This window comes from Rattus norvegicus, chromosome 10 (assembly GCF_036323735.1).
Source record: "Rattus norvegicus strain BN/NHsdMcwi chromosome 10, GRCr8, whole genome shotgun sequence".
Taxonomy (NCBI): Eukaryota; Metazoa; Chordata; class Mammalia; order Rodentia; family Muridae; genus Rattus; species Rattus norvegicus.
In genome coordinates, this window is record NC_086028.1 from 100,204,071 (window position 1) to 100,222,729 (window position 18,659).

The 18,659-nt window shown below is 52.1% G+C and overlaps 1 protein-coding gene across 1 annotated transcript in view; it reads left to right on the plus strand.

Annotated features, from left to right (window-relative positions):
* The first annotated feature begins 4,058 nt into the window (after nucleotides 1–4,058).
* Nucleotides 4,059–18,659, plus strand: part of Ttyh2 (tweety family member 2) — a 44,377-nt gene continuing 29,776 nt past the window's right edge. Inside the window, exons 1-3 of the mRNA NM_001398604.1 lie at nucleotides 4,059–4,233; nucleotides 14,651–14,823; nucleotides 18,040–18,151. Coding sequence (NP_001385533.1) covers nucleotides 4,105–4,233; nucleotides 14,651–14,823; nucleotides 18,040–18,151 — 414 coding nt within the window. The 5' untranslated portion in view covers nucleotides 4,059–4,104. The remainder of the gene's footprint in view (nucleotides 4,234–14,650; nucleotides 14,824–18,039; nucleotides 18,152–18,659) is intronic.

The following is an 18,659-nucleotide window of genomic DNA, read 5'->3' on the forward strand; positions in this document are numbered from 1 at the left end:
TTTCTGTGTCCTCAGTCTTTGCGGGGCGTGGTATTGCTTTGAGATGGTGCTGCCTTCTGCGTCCCAGACCTTGAACTGGGATCTCAGTGGGTGAATCACCTTCCTTGTCGCCTAAGTCTGGGAAGGCATTTAGAAGAGCCTTCTCTTCATGGAGGGACGCTGACATATACTCCCAAGGCTTGGAAGTGGGCCTTGGGGTGGGCTGCATTCTGATACAAATGGGGGGGGTGCTTCTAAGCTGCAGGGTGAGCCATGCATCCTTGGATGTGAGAGGAAGAAGTTCCTACTGTAAGACTTGGGAAAGGGAAGTCAAGAAACATGGGCTTCTGGGGTGACTGCAGAAAGGATGGTTTCTGTGGGGGTTCACTTACTGTGGACCGCTGGGAGTGGGGAGGGGCGGGGGTCTAATGCCTCTGGGCACTGCATCGTGCATGGTGCACATGCATGCAAGCAGACAACAGGGTTTTGGAGGTAATTTTTAAGAAATAGGACAGGCAAAGTCAACAAAGCCACTGGGGCTGCCACCAGGTGGCGCTCTACTACAGTAAATAAGCCCCATGATTAAAGAGGGGTTGTTTATTGAGATAGAAATTCGTGTATCCCAGGGCTGACTTTCAATCCCATCCTCCTGCCTCCACCTCCTGAGTACTGGGACCACAGGCGTGCAGCGACTGGGGAGTCTAATGCTTATAGAAAGTAGTACAACAGGCTGTGTTAAATGCTTAAACAAGCGGGTTCTAACCGGGGCTTGCTGGAAGAGATCATTTTTGCATATGCTGCAAGCTTTTTGGGGAGACAATGGGTTTTGTTTACCCCCGGAAAGGGTGGGATGGAAGCTTGGTTGCTTAGGATTCCCAAGGAAGACAGTTCACAGTTTTGGGGGTTTTTTTGTCACAAATACATTTCTCAGAGGCTCACCCTGGCTCCTAGGAGACTGACAGAGTTTGGCCTTGTGGTCTGCTGAAGGCACTTTTTCATGCAGCACCTCCTACCCTGGCAAGCCTGAGTCACTTAGGGTGCGCTTCTGCGGTCCAGGCTGCTCCAGAGACTGAATAATGTCTTTGTGCCTTCAGGTGATGGGGATTCACCACTGCTGAGGGCCCAGCTAGCGTCAGTCAGCCGTGGGGAGCACTAAGTTCTGCAGTAGTGGACTCCTGGTTGGCCTCCCCCCTTTGCGTTAGAATGCCGTGGCACTGAGCTCTCCCTCAGGGTGACCTATTATGTTATTTGTTTGAGACAGGGTAGACCAGGCTGCCCTTGAGCTCAGAAATCTGCTAAGATAGGTGTAAGGATGTTTTTCCTTCCCAGTCCTGCTCCCCGGTTGATGACCAAGACTAAACTTGTTTTTATTAAATGCCTAGGCCATAAACTTCGGCTCATTCCCTGACTAGCTCTTATTTAACCGTTGAAACTATGCCGTATCTACCACTTGCCTTGTTAACCTCTCCTTCAATCCCGACCCATTTCTTCCTTGTCTCCTCAGTGTCTCTGAGTACATCTTGCTCATTTGTGTCCAACTCCTCCCTTTTATGTCTTACTGTCTCCCAGAATCCTCACTTCCTGCCAGTGTCCCACCTCCTTTTTCCCTGCCTCAGGTCATTGGCCATCAGCTTTTTTATTGACATTCTCTCTACAGATAGGTTTTCTTTTGCTGCCCTTGCCGTATTGCCTGGGCTGCCTTAAGCTTGTGACCCTCTGCCTCTGCTTCCTTAGTGCTACACTTGCACACTCCCAGAGACACATCGCTACACCAGCTGTCTTTCTCTGTAATTTACCTGCAGGGTTAGTACACTCGTGATCTCAGCACCTGGGCGACTAGCAGGATCGCCACAAGCTCCAGGACAGCCTGGGCTACATAGTTCTAGGAAACCAGGACTATGTAGCAAGACCCTGTCTTACTGGAAAAAACTCATCCTTCTGGGTATAGGCCTATAAATCTTAGTTGTGTAAGGGCTGTTCAAATCCACAGAACATTTAAATCCACTTAAAAGCCCCTCCCCAACCCTGGCCACTAGAGGCAGTCACAGTTTTCTCCTGCCCTTGCCCTGCAGCTGCTGGGTTTTCCTGACGATTCCCTTTCTCCCCTGATCCTATAAGATTCCCATCTACCACTCAGAATCCTCTGGAGACATCAGCATAACTGTGTTCCTTGTGGAGGCGCCCCCAGACTACTCTCCCTTCTTGAACCAATACAGAACTGAAGCACTGGACGTGTTATCACAGAGGTTTAAAACCTTCCCTCCCTACTAAACAACTGTAAGGTCAGGAGATTTGGGCTTTACTCATCACTAAGTGTCCTCAGGTAGGGAGATTCCTAGACAAGGCTGAACTAGCAAGACATCTGTGTGAGAACAAGGGGCGGGATTTGAGCCTCAGCTGTCCAGTTCGGATGTGGTAGCAGCCAGGCTCTGGTAACTACAGAATGGAATTGACGGTGGGAAGTCCCGGTGGCCACGCAGAGCAGAGAGGAACTCGCTTCTAGCAAGGTTCTTCCACAGAGCAAGAGTGCCTGCCTGTTCTGGGGGCACCCCCAGCACCTAGTTAGAAATTCTCCCTCATCTCTCTGGGGTCTCCTTTCTTTCCTCTCCCTGTAGCACCAAGCATCCTCCAGCTGGCTCCCCAGCGCTGTTACCAACCAAACCTGACCCTCACTTGCCCTCCCCTTTGCCACCTAACATGAGTCTACCGACACTTACCTGCCCACCACCGACCTCCTTAGCACTTGGGCTGGGAGCACTACAGTGATTCTAAGCAAAAGGCAGAGGAGTGATGGCCTGCGTTCTGGAGTACGCAGAGGGCTGGAGGCCTGCAGGAGCCTGCAGAAGTAACGGCTCCTGGCGTTGCTGCACCCTGTTTTACTTTCCCCCCAAAACACCCTCCAGCCTAGCACATGGTGACATCACGTGTGTGCTGCCATCCACACTCACAGTGTGTAAGTCAGCAAGGCCTCGGAGCTTCTGTCTGCTCTGACACAGTAGGTGGCCTTCCCATCCTGTGTTCTCTCTGTCCACCCATCCCCTCTAGGAGCTCAAAAGCTCTGAGTGCCCATGATTTACACGGTAGATTCTAGAACAAGTGGTTGAGAGTGAATCTTGTCGTCCGTGGTGTCATAAGCCCATAATTCCAACCCTTGGAAGGCTAAGGCAGGATGATCCTCCGTTCAAGGTCAGTCTGGACAACTTAGTCTCCATCTCCTCCTCCCCACTTGGAGTTTTCAAGGCGAGGTTTCTCAGTTTAGCTCTGGCTGTTCTGGAGTTCACTCTGTAGACCAGGCTGGCCTCCTTTTCACAGAGATTTGCCTGCCTCTGCCTTCCAAATACTGGGACGAAAGGCATGCACCACCACCTCCTGTCTTAGGCTCTATCTTTAAAGGGCTCAGTGGCACAGCCCTTGTCAAGCATACTCGAGGCCTTAGGTTCTAATCCTAACACTGTAATCAACAAATACACCGGGTGTTGTGGAGCAGGGAGGCAGAGGCAGGAGATCACTGTGGGTTCAAGGTCAGCCTGGTCTACAGAATGAGTTCCAGGACAGCCAGGGCTACACAGTGAGACCCAGCAGTCTGAAGAAAATTAGTTAATTAATTAATTAATTAAAAAAAGAAATAGAAGAATGAATTAAGGACTAGCCGGGCCTCCTAGGTCAAGATTACTAATTATGTATCCATTGGTACTTTGTCTTTTTTTTTTTTCTTTTTTTTTTTTTTTTAAGATCAGGTCTCACATAGCCCAGGTTGGCCTCCAACTCGCTACTGACCTGAGGATGACCTTTGAACTCCTGATCCTTTTGCCGTACCATCCTAAGTCATGCAGCATCAAACCTGTGCCACTATTCTGATGCGATAGCAAGAATCAGTGCATGCTTTTGAGTCTTAATTTCTGGAGCGGGTGGGTGTGTCCAGAAAGAGGCTCAAGAGAGGAGAGGTGGGGCAGGGCCGGAGGCGGGGCGGGACCAGGGCAGAGCCTCGTGCTAGGTGGGGCGTGTCCTCACTTAGGGCTGGACATGAGGCGGGGTCTAGGCGGGGCCGAGCCGGATCGCGTCTTGAGCTGGGTAGTGGTATCGGCGGTGGCTGTGGCAGCGGACCTGCCGCAGCTTGTGTTAGCCATGCCGGCGGCGCGCGTGGAGTACATTGCGCCCTGGTGGGTCGTGTGGCTTCACAGCGTCCCGCACCTCGGCCTGCGCCTGCAGCGCGTGGACAGCACTTTCAGCCCTAGCGACGAAACTTACCAGGAGGTAAGCCCGTAATCCCAGCCACTAAGAGGGACCCTGAGAGCGGGAGCCAGAGCTGCCTCTCGCTCGCCCAAGTCCCGCTCCATTCTCTCTTGCCTCGGCAGCCCGCGCTCTCCGTGCTTCTCAGACTCTCTTGGTTCCCAGTTGGGCCCTCTCGGTTCTCCCGAGTCCCTTGGCCCGGACGCTCGTCCTAGATGGAAACCTCGGGGTTCGTAAAGCTGGAAAGGTTGGAGTAGAGTACGCTGGGGAAGAAGAGGAAGGACGCGGAGGCTGTGCGCGGGAGGCGGGGGCTGAGCCTTCCGAAGACTTATAGTGGGGGTGGGGCATCTGAATCGGGGTGACTGGCGGCCGATGTGTGTGGGTGCGCAGGGGTGCTCCAAAGTTCCCCTCCTGAAACTCCAACGCCAGACACTTTCTCTCCCGGCCCCCTGATGGCCTGAGAGAAGTTTAGGCAGAAACTGACTTGAGTCTCCGGAATCCTTTGCGCTCCTTTCCCCAGCCCCAGCCGGCAGGGTAGCCGCCGCTGCCAATATACCTCTGCCCTGGCTGTTTCTCAAAGGCTGCGAGCCTGAAAGAAGCGGCGTGGGTGACTAACCTCTTGGACGCCAAAAAACCACAGCTGTTTGAGCCAAGGGTGGAAGGCAGCTTCAGATCCACTCGATCTCGCACCACATTTTGCAACTGCCCTGTCTGTTCTGGCGTCCCTTCTCTACTGCCTTCTAGGCCCAGAAACCCTGGGGTCTTGGTCCCCAGGCCAGTTACCTTCCTCATCCTTATACTTCTGAATTGTCCCTGATGAATGAAGACTTTCCCTTGAGGGTTTGGTGAGCAGGTCCAGGCTTCTGACCCTCTTTTCCAGACCCAGCTACCGTCTCCCGGCCCATCTCAGCCGCGGTTAAACCCACGACGGCCTCTGTGGCCGGGCTGAGTCAGTTCCCTCTGCTGGGTCAAAGATTCAGGGGCTGCGGCAGCTTGGGAGGAGGCCCATTATTAGTTCAGAGCTCTGTGCTCCTGTTGGACTTTGACCTGCAGTGGCTGGCACCATGTCCTAATCTCCATAGTGGGGCATCTGGCGGAGCAGGGCTTCTCTAGACTGCCCAGGAGTGGCTTCTTGTCCTCCCAGATTGTCCTCATTCTGAGGCCAGGGGCTCCTGATCCGTGTGCTATGCACTGCCCAAGAGCCAGGACCCGGGATCTAATTATAACTTTCAATGGCTCTGCTGCTTGCAGGCTTGGGCAGTGAGTTTCTGTTCTTCTGGGAGGGTGGGACCCCCTTTGTACTATACTGACGGCACTGTCACCCCTAAGCACTACAGTACTAACTTCTCTAGATCTACAGCCGCCCCCCCCCCCCGCCCCCGTCTTGTCTGGCCCTGGAAGGAAGGTTTGTTCCCAAGGCCTGGTGGCTACCGGCATAGCACCAGGAAGTCTTCCTTCAGCCAGTGCTTAAAAGGGGAGGACGGATATGGTTTCCGAACAGCTGCATTGGGGGTGTGGAGAGAGCTCAGATCCTGTGCTCTGGGTCCCAACCGTATTTTCTCCTCTCCCCTGGAAGAAATCTAGCCCCTCAGCTGCATCACGGAGACCCCTGGCTGGGAAAGGGATGACATGGGCTCTTCCTCGCCTACAGCCTGAGCCTGGTCCACCCATCCCAGTCTATGGATAGATGTCAGTGAGTCCCATTCACAGTCCTTGCTTCCAGGGTCTTGACCCCCAAACCCTTTGTTCTGCTCTTTCCCATGGCCACTGTACCTGCCCTTCCCCGTTCCCATCCTGGTTCAGCTAAGCCCCCTGGAGAGTGTGGTGGGCCTTAACGGAAGTCTGGCATTGGGTGTTATTTAATTAAGGCTACTCCTATTTTGATAAGTTCCCGTGTTGTCTGACCACGGGTCTCTTTCCTCCTGAGCACTGGAGTTCCGCAGCTGGTCAGTTCACAATGTCGCCTTGGGTGCTTTCTGTTGTAAGTAGTCTTGGCCCTCTGCAAACTTAATTTGAGACAGAGTGTCGTGCTACGGCCCTGAGTGGTATGACAACAAGGGTAGCAGTAGCTGAGGCATCTCTGAAATGAGGATTGTTTGAGGCAGAGACATTGCCATTTCTACTGGTGGAGCTGGGTTCTAGTTCTGTGGCTGTGTGACCACGGGCAGATGGGAATTTTTCTCTCGTCCCTGTGTACCCCATGAGTTACTCTACTGAGTATTCACAGGAAGCTCATCACATTACCCAGTGATGCAGTCATTAGACAAGCGGCCCTGAGATGATGGGTGTCTAAGGACAGTGCCCTGTTAAATAGAGAGGAAGAGAGCTGAAGACCCTGAGCAGGGGGAAGACTGTGAAAAACGCATGCAAAAGTCACAAACAGGGCTGGAGAGATGGCTCAGCGGTTAAGAGCACTGTCTGCTCTTCCAGAGGTCATGAGTTCAATTCCCAGCAACCACATGGTGGCTCACAACCATCTGTAATGAGATCTGGTGGCCTCTTCTGGCCTGCATTCACATATGCAGGCAGAATGCTGTACATAAAATAAATAAATCTTTAAAAAAGAAAGTCACAAACAATGTGAACATTAAGGTCAGCGCATGTGTGTATGTGTGTGTGCATATATGTATGTATGTGTGTGCATATATGTATGTATGTGTGTGCATATATGTATGTGTGTGTGCATGTGTGCTCGTGCCTGTGCATGTGTGTTTGTGTGCCCATGTATGTATGTGTATGCATATATGTGCATTTGCATGTACGTTTGTACACATGTGTGCATGTTATGTGCATGTGTGCATGTTTGTATGTATGTGCACTTGCACACATGTGTGTACACCTGTGTGTGTGGATGTGTGCATTTGCACACATGTATGTACTCCTGTGTGTGCGTGCATGTGTATGCATGTGCGCTCATGTGTGTGCACATGTGCATGTGTGTTCGTGTGTGCATGTGTGTATGTATGTGTGCATTTGCACACATGTGTGTACGTGTGTGTGTGTGTGTGTGTGTGCGTGCGCGCGCACAGAGGTAGGTATGTACCTGTTCTCAGCCTTGTAAATAGGCAGTCAGCCCCAGGAATGACTGCCCTGTGCTTGGGACCTAGAAAGCACAGCAGCAGGGCACAGAGGAGCTGGCTGCCTGGTAAGATCTGCTGTGATCCAGAGCTCTCCTGAGTAAGAAGGACTCAACTTGCTTCCTGAGATTTTGTTCTCCTTCTGACCAGTAGAGGCCAGAAGAGGAGGTTGGATACCCTGGAACTGGAGTTACAGATGAGATTGTGAGCCACCCTGTAGGTGTTAGAAGCTAAACCCCGGTCCTCTGCAAGTGCAGCTCTTATTGCAGAGCCATCTTGCAAGCCCTTGAATTTGAGGTTTTATTTTTCGTTTTTGTTGTTTGTTTGAGACAGGGTTTTATGTAGCCCAGGCTAGCCTAGAACTCACCACATAGCAAAGATGATATTGAACTTCTTGATGATAATGATATTGAACCCTGCCTCTACTTCTAACATGCTAGGATTATGTGTGTGTGTGTGTGTGTGTGTGTGTGTGTGTGTGTGTGTGTGTGTTCATGCTCTATTCATGGGATGCTGGGGGTGGAACCTGGGGCTTCTCACATATGGGACAAGCACTTTACCAACTGATCTACACCCCCATTGATCCCTCCTTTTTTTTTAAAGATTTGTTTATTTTATGTATGTGTGTACACTGTAGCTGTCTTCAGACACACCAGAAGAGGGCATCAGATCCCATTACAGATGGTTGTGAGCCACCATGTGGTTGCTGGGAATTGAACTCAGGACCTCTGGAAGAGCAGTCAGTACTCCTAACCGCTGAGCCACCTCTCCAGCTCCGACCCCTCCTTTTTACTTTATTTATTCACTTATTTAATTTTGAGGCAAGGTCTCCCTATGTGGTTGAGGCTAGCTTCCACATAACAATCCATTTGCCTTCGTACCCTATAGTACGCCGCTGTTGTGTGTCACCATTCCTGCCTTCTCCTTGGGGTCCTTGGTCACAGTGGAAGTTCCTAGCTTCCTGATAGTTGGTCGTCCTCATCCTCTCCCTATTGAACTTGAGCCTGAGTCTTCAGGAAGCTTCTACATCCCCAGCCATTTGCAGAAAGTGGCTATGGGCCCAGCAGCGGCAGGCAGGGCAGTAGACAGGCAGGGCAGTAGACCGGGAATTCTGCTGGGCTCAGTGTCTGTAGTGGGGACACACACCCCCTAGATCCCCATCCCAGGGCTCATTTCCTTTGACAGGAGAGCAAGCCTGGAAGTCAGAGACGACCCCTGCTTCAGAGAACTAGCGAAAGGGCTCAGTTGCTCACAGGCGGGAAGCAGGTGGCCGGTGCTGTAATCTGTGCTTGGGAAGGAGGCCCAGTGGTCAGTGCTGAGAACGCCTAGGAAGTTATGAAATTGAGCTGTGTCTCTCAGAGAAGCCACTTCAGTTCCCTCCTTGTCTGGGGAATTATTGTTACCTTCACCATCCACCAGCCACTCAGGCTGACTCTGATGACGTCATGTCCATAGGACTTCCTGTTGAATCTGAGGACTGCACACCATCTAGGGCCTTCTGCCGGCCATGTGAGAGGAGGTACAGGAGGAGTTCATTGTCGTGGTTCGGCTTCAATTTTCTTGAGTCTCAGTCTCCTGAGAGTCCCTAGTGAGAGGCTGCGGGTGTAACTTACTTGTGAGTGCTTGCCTAACATGCACAAAGCCCCAAGTGCCATCCCCAGTACCCTATGAAACTGAGTGTGGTGGCACACGCCTGGAATCCCAGCACTTGGGAGGCAGAGGCCAGTGGATCTTTGTGAGTTCTAGACCAGCCTGGCCTACATAGTGAGCTCCAGGCCAGCCAGGGCTGTAGAGAGACCTTGCCATTAAAAAAAAAAAAAAATTAATAAAATGAAATAACCACAAACAAAAAGTCACTCTTGGCTTCGTAAGGAGTTTGAGGCCAGCATGGGCTATAGACTCTTGTCTTTTTGACCCAAACTGAGTGCATTGGGGACAGAGTATGGAATTCTGGGAGAAGAACAGGATGCTCAGCTGGAGGCAGATTGGAGGAAAAAGCAGGCTTTAGAGCTCAGCCCCGTGGGAGAGGAGCCAAGGTCAGGATGAGGAAGCCCGTTCATTTCATCTGAACTTGGAGTCATGGTCATCGGGCTGTCACGCCAGTTCCCCCAAGGAGTTAACCCTTCCCAGGCTTCAAGGTGGTGTTCTCCCCTGTAGAACATGAAATTAGGGCCCCTGCCTCAACCAGAGGCTGGTGCACCACTGAAATTGCCGTCTGACTCCCTTGGGGGTCTGTCTACTGTCCCTCTAGCCTGAGGATCACGGTGGCGCTGACTACAAATGATAAACCAGAAATAATCGAAGGAGCTTTGATGACAGAGAGGCTAAGTTTGGGCATGGCGCTGGGACAGGCAGGGGTGGGGTGGGGGTGGGGCAGGAGGAGGCTGGGGTGATGTGGAGACTGGCCTTTCTAAGCTCTGGCAATTTGCTTGAGAGTGTATGAGCGGAGTTATCCACCCCATCTCTGGTTCCTCCACCCATCCCGTCCTTGTGTACTAGTTGGGAGAGGAGACAGCACATGATGGCTTGTTCTTGTCTCCTCCCCACTCCCTCTCTTCCTACCTTCCTTCCCCTTTCTGTTCCCTTGTCCTTTGGCCCACTGACAACCCAGCTTCAGCTCTAATCCTTTAGTTGCTTAGGAGTCTTGGGGTGAGTAGCTAACAAGCCCCGCCCCCACCTGTGTTTGGGTTTCCTACACCACGCCACGGGGCACTGGCCTGTGTTACCAGTGACCTAATTGAGGCTAACTGTCTAGCCTGGAAAGGGCTCAGACCCAGGGCTGTCCCAGAGACCTAGGGTGCAGGAGTTCTGGGAGCTCCACAGAAAACCTAGGCTCACAAATTCTAGGAATATCTGGAATCCAGCTACGGAGAGTTGGTGGAGCCGAATTGTAGAGACTGAAAAGGCAACATTGTGTCTCATCTCCCTCCTGAGTCGAGACACCTGGTAGGGTCGATGGTAGGGTCGATGTTTCCTTCTGCTTGGGGTGAACAGAGGAGACCCTCCTGGGGGTGAAGGGAGTTGCACGGTTATAGGTCATTATTAAAAATACATCTAGGGGCTGGTGAAATGGCTCAGAGGGTAAAAGGCGCTTGCCACCAAGCCTGAGTCCAATACCCGGTACCCACATTGCATAAGGAGAGAATTGACTCCCTGAAGCTGTCCTCTGACCCCGGCACAAGAGCCGTGGCCTGACACGTAAGATAAAATATATATTTATTCCTAATAACTTACTGGAACATGGCCATAACTAACTCTTCGGCTGAGTCAGTTGCGTTTATTTTTAAAAAGGATGTGTGTGTGTGTGTGTGTGTGTGTGTGTGTGTGTGTGTGTGTGCAGGTGCACATGCTTATTCATACATGGAAGACAGAAGACATCAGGTGTCTGGCTCTATCACCCTCAGCCCCATTCCCTTCAGACAGGGTCTCTCACTGTGCTTGGAGGTAGGCTGGGGCCAGCAAGCTCCTTCTTGTCTCCCCTCCATAGTTCTGGTGTTAGTGGTGTGTGTGTGTGTGTGTGTGTGTGTGTGTGTGTGTGTGTGTGTGTGTGTGTGGCAGAGAGAGAGAGATAGAGACAGACAGAGACAGAGACAGGGAGAGAAGTGGGGAGCAGAGAGAGCCTACACAGCCTTTTATATAGGAGGAGGTGGGACCCAATCTCAAGTCCCCATGCTTGATGGCGAATATCTTTACTTCTGAGCCATCCTCACAGCCCTCGGCATTCCTCTAACACCTCATCCTGAAGCTGAGCATGGTAGTGCATACCCAGTCCTAACACAAGATCCCGGCCAGGGCGTACCTTTGACTGCCCAAGGCACTGCTGCATCAGCCTCATCTCCACTGGCACGGGTGGTCATCTCCGACGACACTGCATATACATCCAACTCCGTGGCCCCATCATTCCCCGTTAGATTTACCCACATTATACACAGCTGCCGTTGACTTCTGGAGCCTGTGTAGCATCGAGTTGCGTGACTACCGCACACGGCGTGTGTTTTTGATGAACACCTGCGCTGTTTCCAGTGTCTGGTGACTGCTGCTGGACTGAGTGACCGTGAATCTTGTAGTGTAGGTGGACCTTGTGGGGGGGCGCACACCCTCCTTTCCATGAAGCAAAACTGCTGGGTGACAGTGTGTCTGGAAGCACGGTGCCTTACAAACAGTCAAGGGCGGATACGATACCTGCTCCTTAGTGGTAGGAATTCAGGACCTATGAGAAGAACGGGACTTATTTTAGTTTTTGGAAACAGGATCTCAGTCTGAAGTCCTGGCTGGCTGTACCTTCTTGAGTGCTAGGATCAGGAACACGGATGTGCGCCACCTTGCCCAGCCACAGCGTGTCATTTCTAAAGCTGGGTGTGGTGGGATACACTTACCATCCCAGCACTTACGGGAGGGGAATACCAAGAGTGCAAGGAAAACCTGGGCTGTATATTGAGCCCAAGGGCAATGAGGAGACCCAACAGTGGCATTTGCACTCACAAGGCTCTGAGTGTTGGGCCCCGCTGAGTGGGTCAGTTTAAAGAAATTAAACTACTGGCAGAAAGATTGTTAACCTCTGTTGGCATTAATCTGTTGCTTCTGCACTTGAAAACACTTGATAAGTTGGTGTGGGGCCAGCTCTAGCTTTGTTTGGCTCTTTGGGATTCTGTTATCATTTGTACTAGTCAGGATTTCAATGCTGTGAAGGGACACCATGACCAAGACAACTCTTAGAAAGAAAAACATTTCATCGGGGCTGGCTTACAGTTCAGAGGTTTAGTCCATTATCATCGTGGTGGGAAGCATGGCAGTGTGCAGGCAGACAGACAGAGAGAGAGAGAGAGAGAGAGAGAGAGAGAGAGACAGAGACAGAGAGACAGAGAGACAGAGAGAGACAGAGAGAGACACTGGGCCTGTCTTGAGCTTCTGCAATCTCAAAGCCCACACCCCCACATTCCGGTGACACAAGGCCACACCCACTCCAACAAGGCCACACCTCCTAATAATGCCACTGCCTGTATGCCTGTTGGGGCCATTTTCATTCAGAACACCACCTTGTTGATTTTTGAGACAGGGTCTCACATAACTCAGACTAAGAAGACATTGAACTTCTGATCCTCCAGCCCTTCAGACCCACCTACCAGCTCAGGGTTTTTAAAGGGAACCATCGTGTCAGGAGGCCTAGGTGTCCCCTCTAAGTGGGGGCCACTTAGGTGTGCACCACCATGCCCAGTTTTATGTAGTGGTGGAAACCCGGGCTTCCCGCTTATGGTGCAAACACTTCACCTTCTCTGTCTACATCCTCAGCTCCTCCTAGTGCTGACTGTGGTGGGTGTGGCCAGGGTGGGTTTTTAGGGTCTGACTTGTTCTCTAGCTCCAGGGAGGTATTCTGCTTCTGTCAGAGGCCAGCTTGTAGTATGGTGACTTTGTGTAGTGAGCCTCTAAATCTCTCTTCCCCCAGCCTCCTTTGCAGTGGAAGATCCCTTCCAGGGAGGTAGGCAGTGACTCCCCACCATCTTTTTGGACAGGAGCCTCTTGAGGTCATTCTAAGGGACAGTCATGCTAACGAGTAGTCCAGGCCCCCTACCTCACCTTGAGGACTGTGGAGGATGCTGGGCTCAGAGCTGCTGCCTCACCTTCCACCTCCCTGAGGAGGAAGAAGAGGAGGGGGAGGGGGAAGGGGAGGGGGAGGGAAAGGGGGAGGGGGAGGTCCCTCCGTGCTTATGTGTTGCCCAGGTGGAAGTGGAAGCCATGTGCTGAGGGACATGAGACATCTCACATGTCCTCTCAGCTGACCCGTCACTTCCAGATTTGTCCCTAAGACTGAGAAGCCTGTCTAGTCAGGGTAAGCATCAGGACAGCCCAAGTCAGGGGCCCCATAAGCTGCCCACATCCTCACGGGGATAGGCAGCTGAGCAGCCACCCACAAGGATCATCTCCATACAGTCCAGCCAGCCAGCAGCCACCAGCCTCGGCGCTGCACGTCACTTCCCTGCGCTTGCCCTGCACACGGCTTGTTCTCCCATAGACCTTGGTGTCCTGTGGCCTCCTGCCCCGATGATCACTACCACCCACACAGGTTCCCTGACCAAAGATCTAGGGAGAGTGACCCCTCCATCCCCCCACCCCCTGGGACACTGGACTTTGGGTGAGGGCATCACTGAGGCCTCATGGGAAGCCAGGAGGCTGTCAGCTCAGGAGCCTGACTTAGAGCCAGTTCCAGCCCTGGCTGGCAGCCACTGATCCCGGAGCCATCTGCTGTCCATCTGGCCAAATCAAGGGATTGTAAGATACAGCAGAGGGGGACACCTGGGCCTCCTGACAGACAACAGCTCCCTTTGAAAACTCTGACCTACTAGGAGGGCCCAAAGAGGTACACACACACACACACACACACACACACACACACACACACACACACACACACACACCAGTCTGCCCTGCCTGCTATCACTGGCATTGTGGGTCAACCGTCCCTGGCAGGATGTAGCAAGAAGGACATCAAGGATTATCTACCTGTTTACTCTCTACCCACCCTTGAGCACAGAACTGGCTTCTAAGGATTCTGAGTAGCCCCAACACCCAGAAAAGGTACATTCCATTTCGGCATAGCAAGATGGGTCTGGCATGGTTGGACCTAGGTATGGTAATACCCATGATCCTTAGCAGCCTTAGCTTATTTTCACTTGGTCCCTAAGTTTAGTTTCACTGTCCAGACTCTGTCTCTTTCCAGCCCTGTGACCACAGGCCCACAGCCCTGTTTGCAGCCATCAGGTCTTCCTCGATCTCCTGAGTGGCTCAGGGCTTGTCATCAGGCCTAGCCTAGACCTCATCTTCATCCAGAAACCTGGGCTCAGCCATGCATAGCCATATTAGTTATTTCCTGTCATTGCTTCAATAAGATTACTGGCAAAAGATGCTTGAAAGAGGGAAGGGTCTGTTTCGCCTTGCAGACCGAGGGTACATTACCCAACATGGTGGCGGCATGTGACGCCTTGGTCACACAGTACCTGCAGACGGGAAACAGAGAGGGCTGACACTCAACTGCCTTTCTCTTTTTGTATTCAGTCGAGATTGTGGGTCTCCTCACTTCTGTTACTAATCTAGACTCTCTCACACGCATCTGGAGATTTCTAGCAGATTCTAGATCCTGCTGAGCTTGATAATGCAAATCATCCCAACAGCTGCCACTCCCCCCACCACCACCATCACCAACCTACCCCACCCCCCATGCCGAGCTGGTCTGTTTCTCTGCCATCTCCACCCTGGCATCCAAATGTAGGGCAGGTTGTCTAGAGAGCTGGGCAGAGGATGCTATATAGTTCCTAGTTCTCCCCGCCCACTGCTGGTCCAGAAGCTGACACAGCCCGTCTCTCTTACAGTCACTGCTCTTCCTGGGCATGTTGGCTGCCATTGGCCTGGGCCTGAACCTCATCTTCCTCGCCATTTACCTGGTATGCACATGCTGCTGCCGGCGGGACCACACGGTGCAGACCAAGCAGCCTGACTCATGCTGCGTGACCTGGACTGCAGTGATGGCTGGACTCCTCTGCTGGTGAGTGTCCTACGTACAGGGAAACCAAAGACATCCTTCATGTCCGTGCAGTTCATCAGTGTCCAGTCACATTCACTCTGAGACAACACCTGGATGAACAACCTGTCGCCCAAGATGAACACTGTCCCTTTTTTAGCCAAACATGGGGAATCTGTCTCTAGTGTGGTGATAGGGGTCCGCATAGTGTCCCCCAACCCTTCTACGAGGCCAGGGCCTGCCTGGCTGCTTTTCTTTTGTTGAAGGGTGCTTTTCCCATGTTTTTCCTGTGCATGTGACACCTCCAGTGACACTGTGGAGAAAGATAAACGGAGTGGTGGTGCAGTGACATGGACTCAGAACGTTGGTTCTGACATTGCTGGAACGCTAGCAATGCTCACTGGAGCTCGGCATGGTGGTAATTGAGGACCAGGACAACCAAGCTACAACTGTCTCAAGAAGGAAGGAAGGAAGGAAGGAAGGAAGGAAGGAAGGAAGGAAGGAAGGAAGGAAGGAAGGAAGGAGGGAAGGAGGGAAGGAAGGAGGGAAGGTAAAGCAGCAGTGTGTGAGTGCACGAGCATACGCATGCATGAGCCTCCTCACGCCTTTTCCTTGAGTTAGTTTTTTGGATGAGAACTCAGGAGCCTGCTCGATTGGCCTTGTGAGCCCTGGAGGGGTGGACCACATAGCATATGAGGGATGACAGAGTTAAGGTTACAAATCATTTACCCAGGCTGGAATGTTGGGGTCAAGCCAAGTATGAGATTTCATACAGATGGATTTTAAGTTTGGCTTTTGGTTAAAATCAATAGGAAAAAAAGAGAGACGGAGCTTCACAATTCCCGAGGAGAAAATCCTGGGAGGGGCGGTTTACTGACCATGATGTCAGTGAGGGCACGAGAGCAGACCAGTCGAGGGGGGTGGGGATGTCTGAGAGCAACACACACACACACACACACACACACACCACCACCACCACCACCACCACCACCACCACAACCACCAGCAGCAGCCGCAGCAGCTCCTTACACTGCTCAGTCCTGACTAAAGAGTAACGTTAGAAACCAGTCATGGTGCCCTAGGCCTGCAATCGCTGGGAGAGATGGAGACAGGCCAGGGCCAGGAGTTCAAGGTCATTCTCAGCTATATAGGGAGTGTCGGGCCCAGCTGGGGATCTATGAGACCCTGTCTGGTGTGTCTGTCTCAGAGAGCAGAAGGCAGGAGGTGACAAAGGGGACAAGATATCAGATGCAGTTTGCGGCAGAATCAGAGACTTGTTCCAGCCACCCGGAAGCATGAATCAGGACCCAGAGGGTTCTGGGTTAAATGAGGCAGAAATGAGGCAGGTAGGTGTCTTTTCAGCTCTGTAAGAGGGTTGGGGATTTATCTCAGTGTTAGAGCGCTTGCCCAGCAAGCTCAAGGCCCTGAGTTTGGTCCCCAGCTCCGAAAAATAGAAAAGAGAGAGAGAGAGAAAAAAAAAAAAAAAAGAACTTGCCAGAAGCTAAAACTTCCAAGTAGAGGGCTAGATGGGGAATATTTAGAGAAAGCGGGGTGTGGAGTCTGGGGTTCTTGACCATGTCAGGAGGGCCCTGGAGGCTGGCCCTGAGTGTGTCAAATCAGACGTCAGAGCTCCACCAAAGCCACTGAACCATAATCCCAGTTGTGTGTCTTTCAGAAGTGCGCAGCCAGCTGGGACAAGCGGGCTTCTGTTGGGTCACTCTGGGTGGTCCTTAACCTTCACCCTTAGACAATATCCCTCTCATGCCAGGGCCCAGAATAAAGCTCTAGGCTAAAGTCAAAAGCCCACACTGCGACCGTCATGGTGGCCTTTATTCAAAGTTCCCCAAACCTGGGACCAAGTGAGAGATACCCTTCCGTAGCTGAGTGACTAAATAAATAAGCATGGGATATTATGCAGAGCTGAAAAAGGAAATGTCCCGTTAAGCCATGGGAGACATTGGGGACCTTGAATGGCTGTCACTAGGGCAAATGACCTGATCCTGATGGGAAGAGGCTGGACGCTGTGACTCCAGTTGTAGGACATTCCAGAAAAGGCCTTGGAGACGGTAAGGCCTGGGGTGGGAGAAGGGGGAGAAGGGGGAGAAGGGGGAGGAGTAGGCAGAGTGCAGGGGAGTTTTAGGGCAGAGTCTGCTGTGATGGTAAACATCTGACATTCTGTGTCCAGACCTAGAATTTTAACCTAGAGTGACCCTTGTGCACACTGGGTCTCGGAAGGCACCCATGTTCCTACTGGGTTACCAGTCGTAGCCAGGACTCTGCTGCGTAAAGGAGGTCATAATGGGAACTGTACACGAATAGAGGAATTCTGCACCTGCTCTAAAACCACTCTAAAAATTATTTTTTAAAGGTGCATTTGTCTTTATTTTATGTGTACGGGTGATTTGCCTATATGCGTATCCAGGCACTAGGTGCCCTTGGAGAAAAGGAAGTCAGGTTCCCCTGAAACTAGTTTATGATGGTTGTAGACTCTTGTCTGAGTGCTGAAAATAGCCAGGGACCTCTGAAAGAGCAGCCTCCCCCCCTCTCTCTCCCCCTCCTCTCTCTCTCTCTCTCCCTCCTCTCTCCCTCCTCTCTCCCTCCTCTCTCTCTCTTTCTCTCTCTCTCTCTCTGAGACAGGGTTTCTCTGCATAACCTGGCTGCCTGCCTTGGAACTCTCTTTGCAGACCAGACTAGCCTCGAACTCGCAGAGACCTGCCTGCCTCTGCCTCCCAAGTGCTGGGACTAAAGGCGTGTGCCACCACCCCCTGGCTATAGAAACCTTTGTTTAAAAAAAGGTTAGTGCAAGGGACTGTACTTTAGTAGTAGATTGTTTGTCTAGTGCGCCTGTAGTCCTAGGCTCAGTCCTCAGTACATAGAAAGACTGACAGCACTCACGGAGGAGGGAAATCCAGAATAAAGTGATTGCTGTACGGAGATGATGACCTTCGTGAGTTTGGATTCCCAGCACCCACAGAAAAAGCCCACACATCTGTAATCTCAGTGCCAGAGATGGAGACCAGAGGCAGGCAGATAGCGGGGGTTCATTTGCCAGTAGAACCATTTCAGTGAACCCCACGTTCACCCAGAGACCTGGTCTCGAGGGAATAACACAGAGAGCGATGGACGAAGGCGTCCAGCATCGTCTTCTGGTCTCCTTGTGAGCACACACTACACGTCTCCCATGCTGTTAAGTGACTTCTGGGTGTCACCCCTAACCCTCGTTTGGGGTTCTGCTTGCAGCGCTGCGGTGGGCGTTGGTTTTTATGGAAACAGCGAAACCAACGATGGGGTGCACCAGCTGATCTACTCCCTGGACAACGCGAACCACACCTTCTCTGGAATGGATGAGCTGGTAAGGATTGTGGGCAGGTGGCTGGGCACAGGCACAGCCCATGAGATCAGCAAGGCCGGAACAAGGGTGCCAGTCAGATCTCAGGAGCCCAGCTGCACCCTGTCGAGTTGTGTGATGGACGCCTTGGGCAGGGCTGCCTTTCAGAGCGGTTGCCCTGCCAAAGGCAAAAAGTTTCTATGTCCCAGGCCAAGGGAGGGTTCAGGGCAGCTCAACTCCATCGGACTCCGGTTGGTCTGCAGAACATCTGAGCACTTAGCTATCCCCGAAGGAGACCTCGAACATGAATTCTGGAGATGTTCTGTTGTTGTTACTGTATTTGAAGCAAGAGGTCTCGCTGGGTAGCCCTGACTACCCTGGCACCCACTGTGTAGACCAGACTCACCTGGAACTTTCCATGATGTTCTTGCCTCTACTTACCCGGTGTGGAAACGCTGCCGTAGCATAGTGGGCATGGGTTGTGTGCTCATTTGAGACAGGATCTGACCCTGAATGAACTCTGTATGTCTCA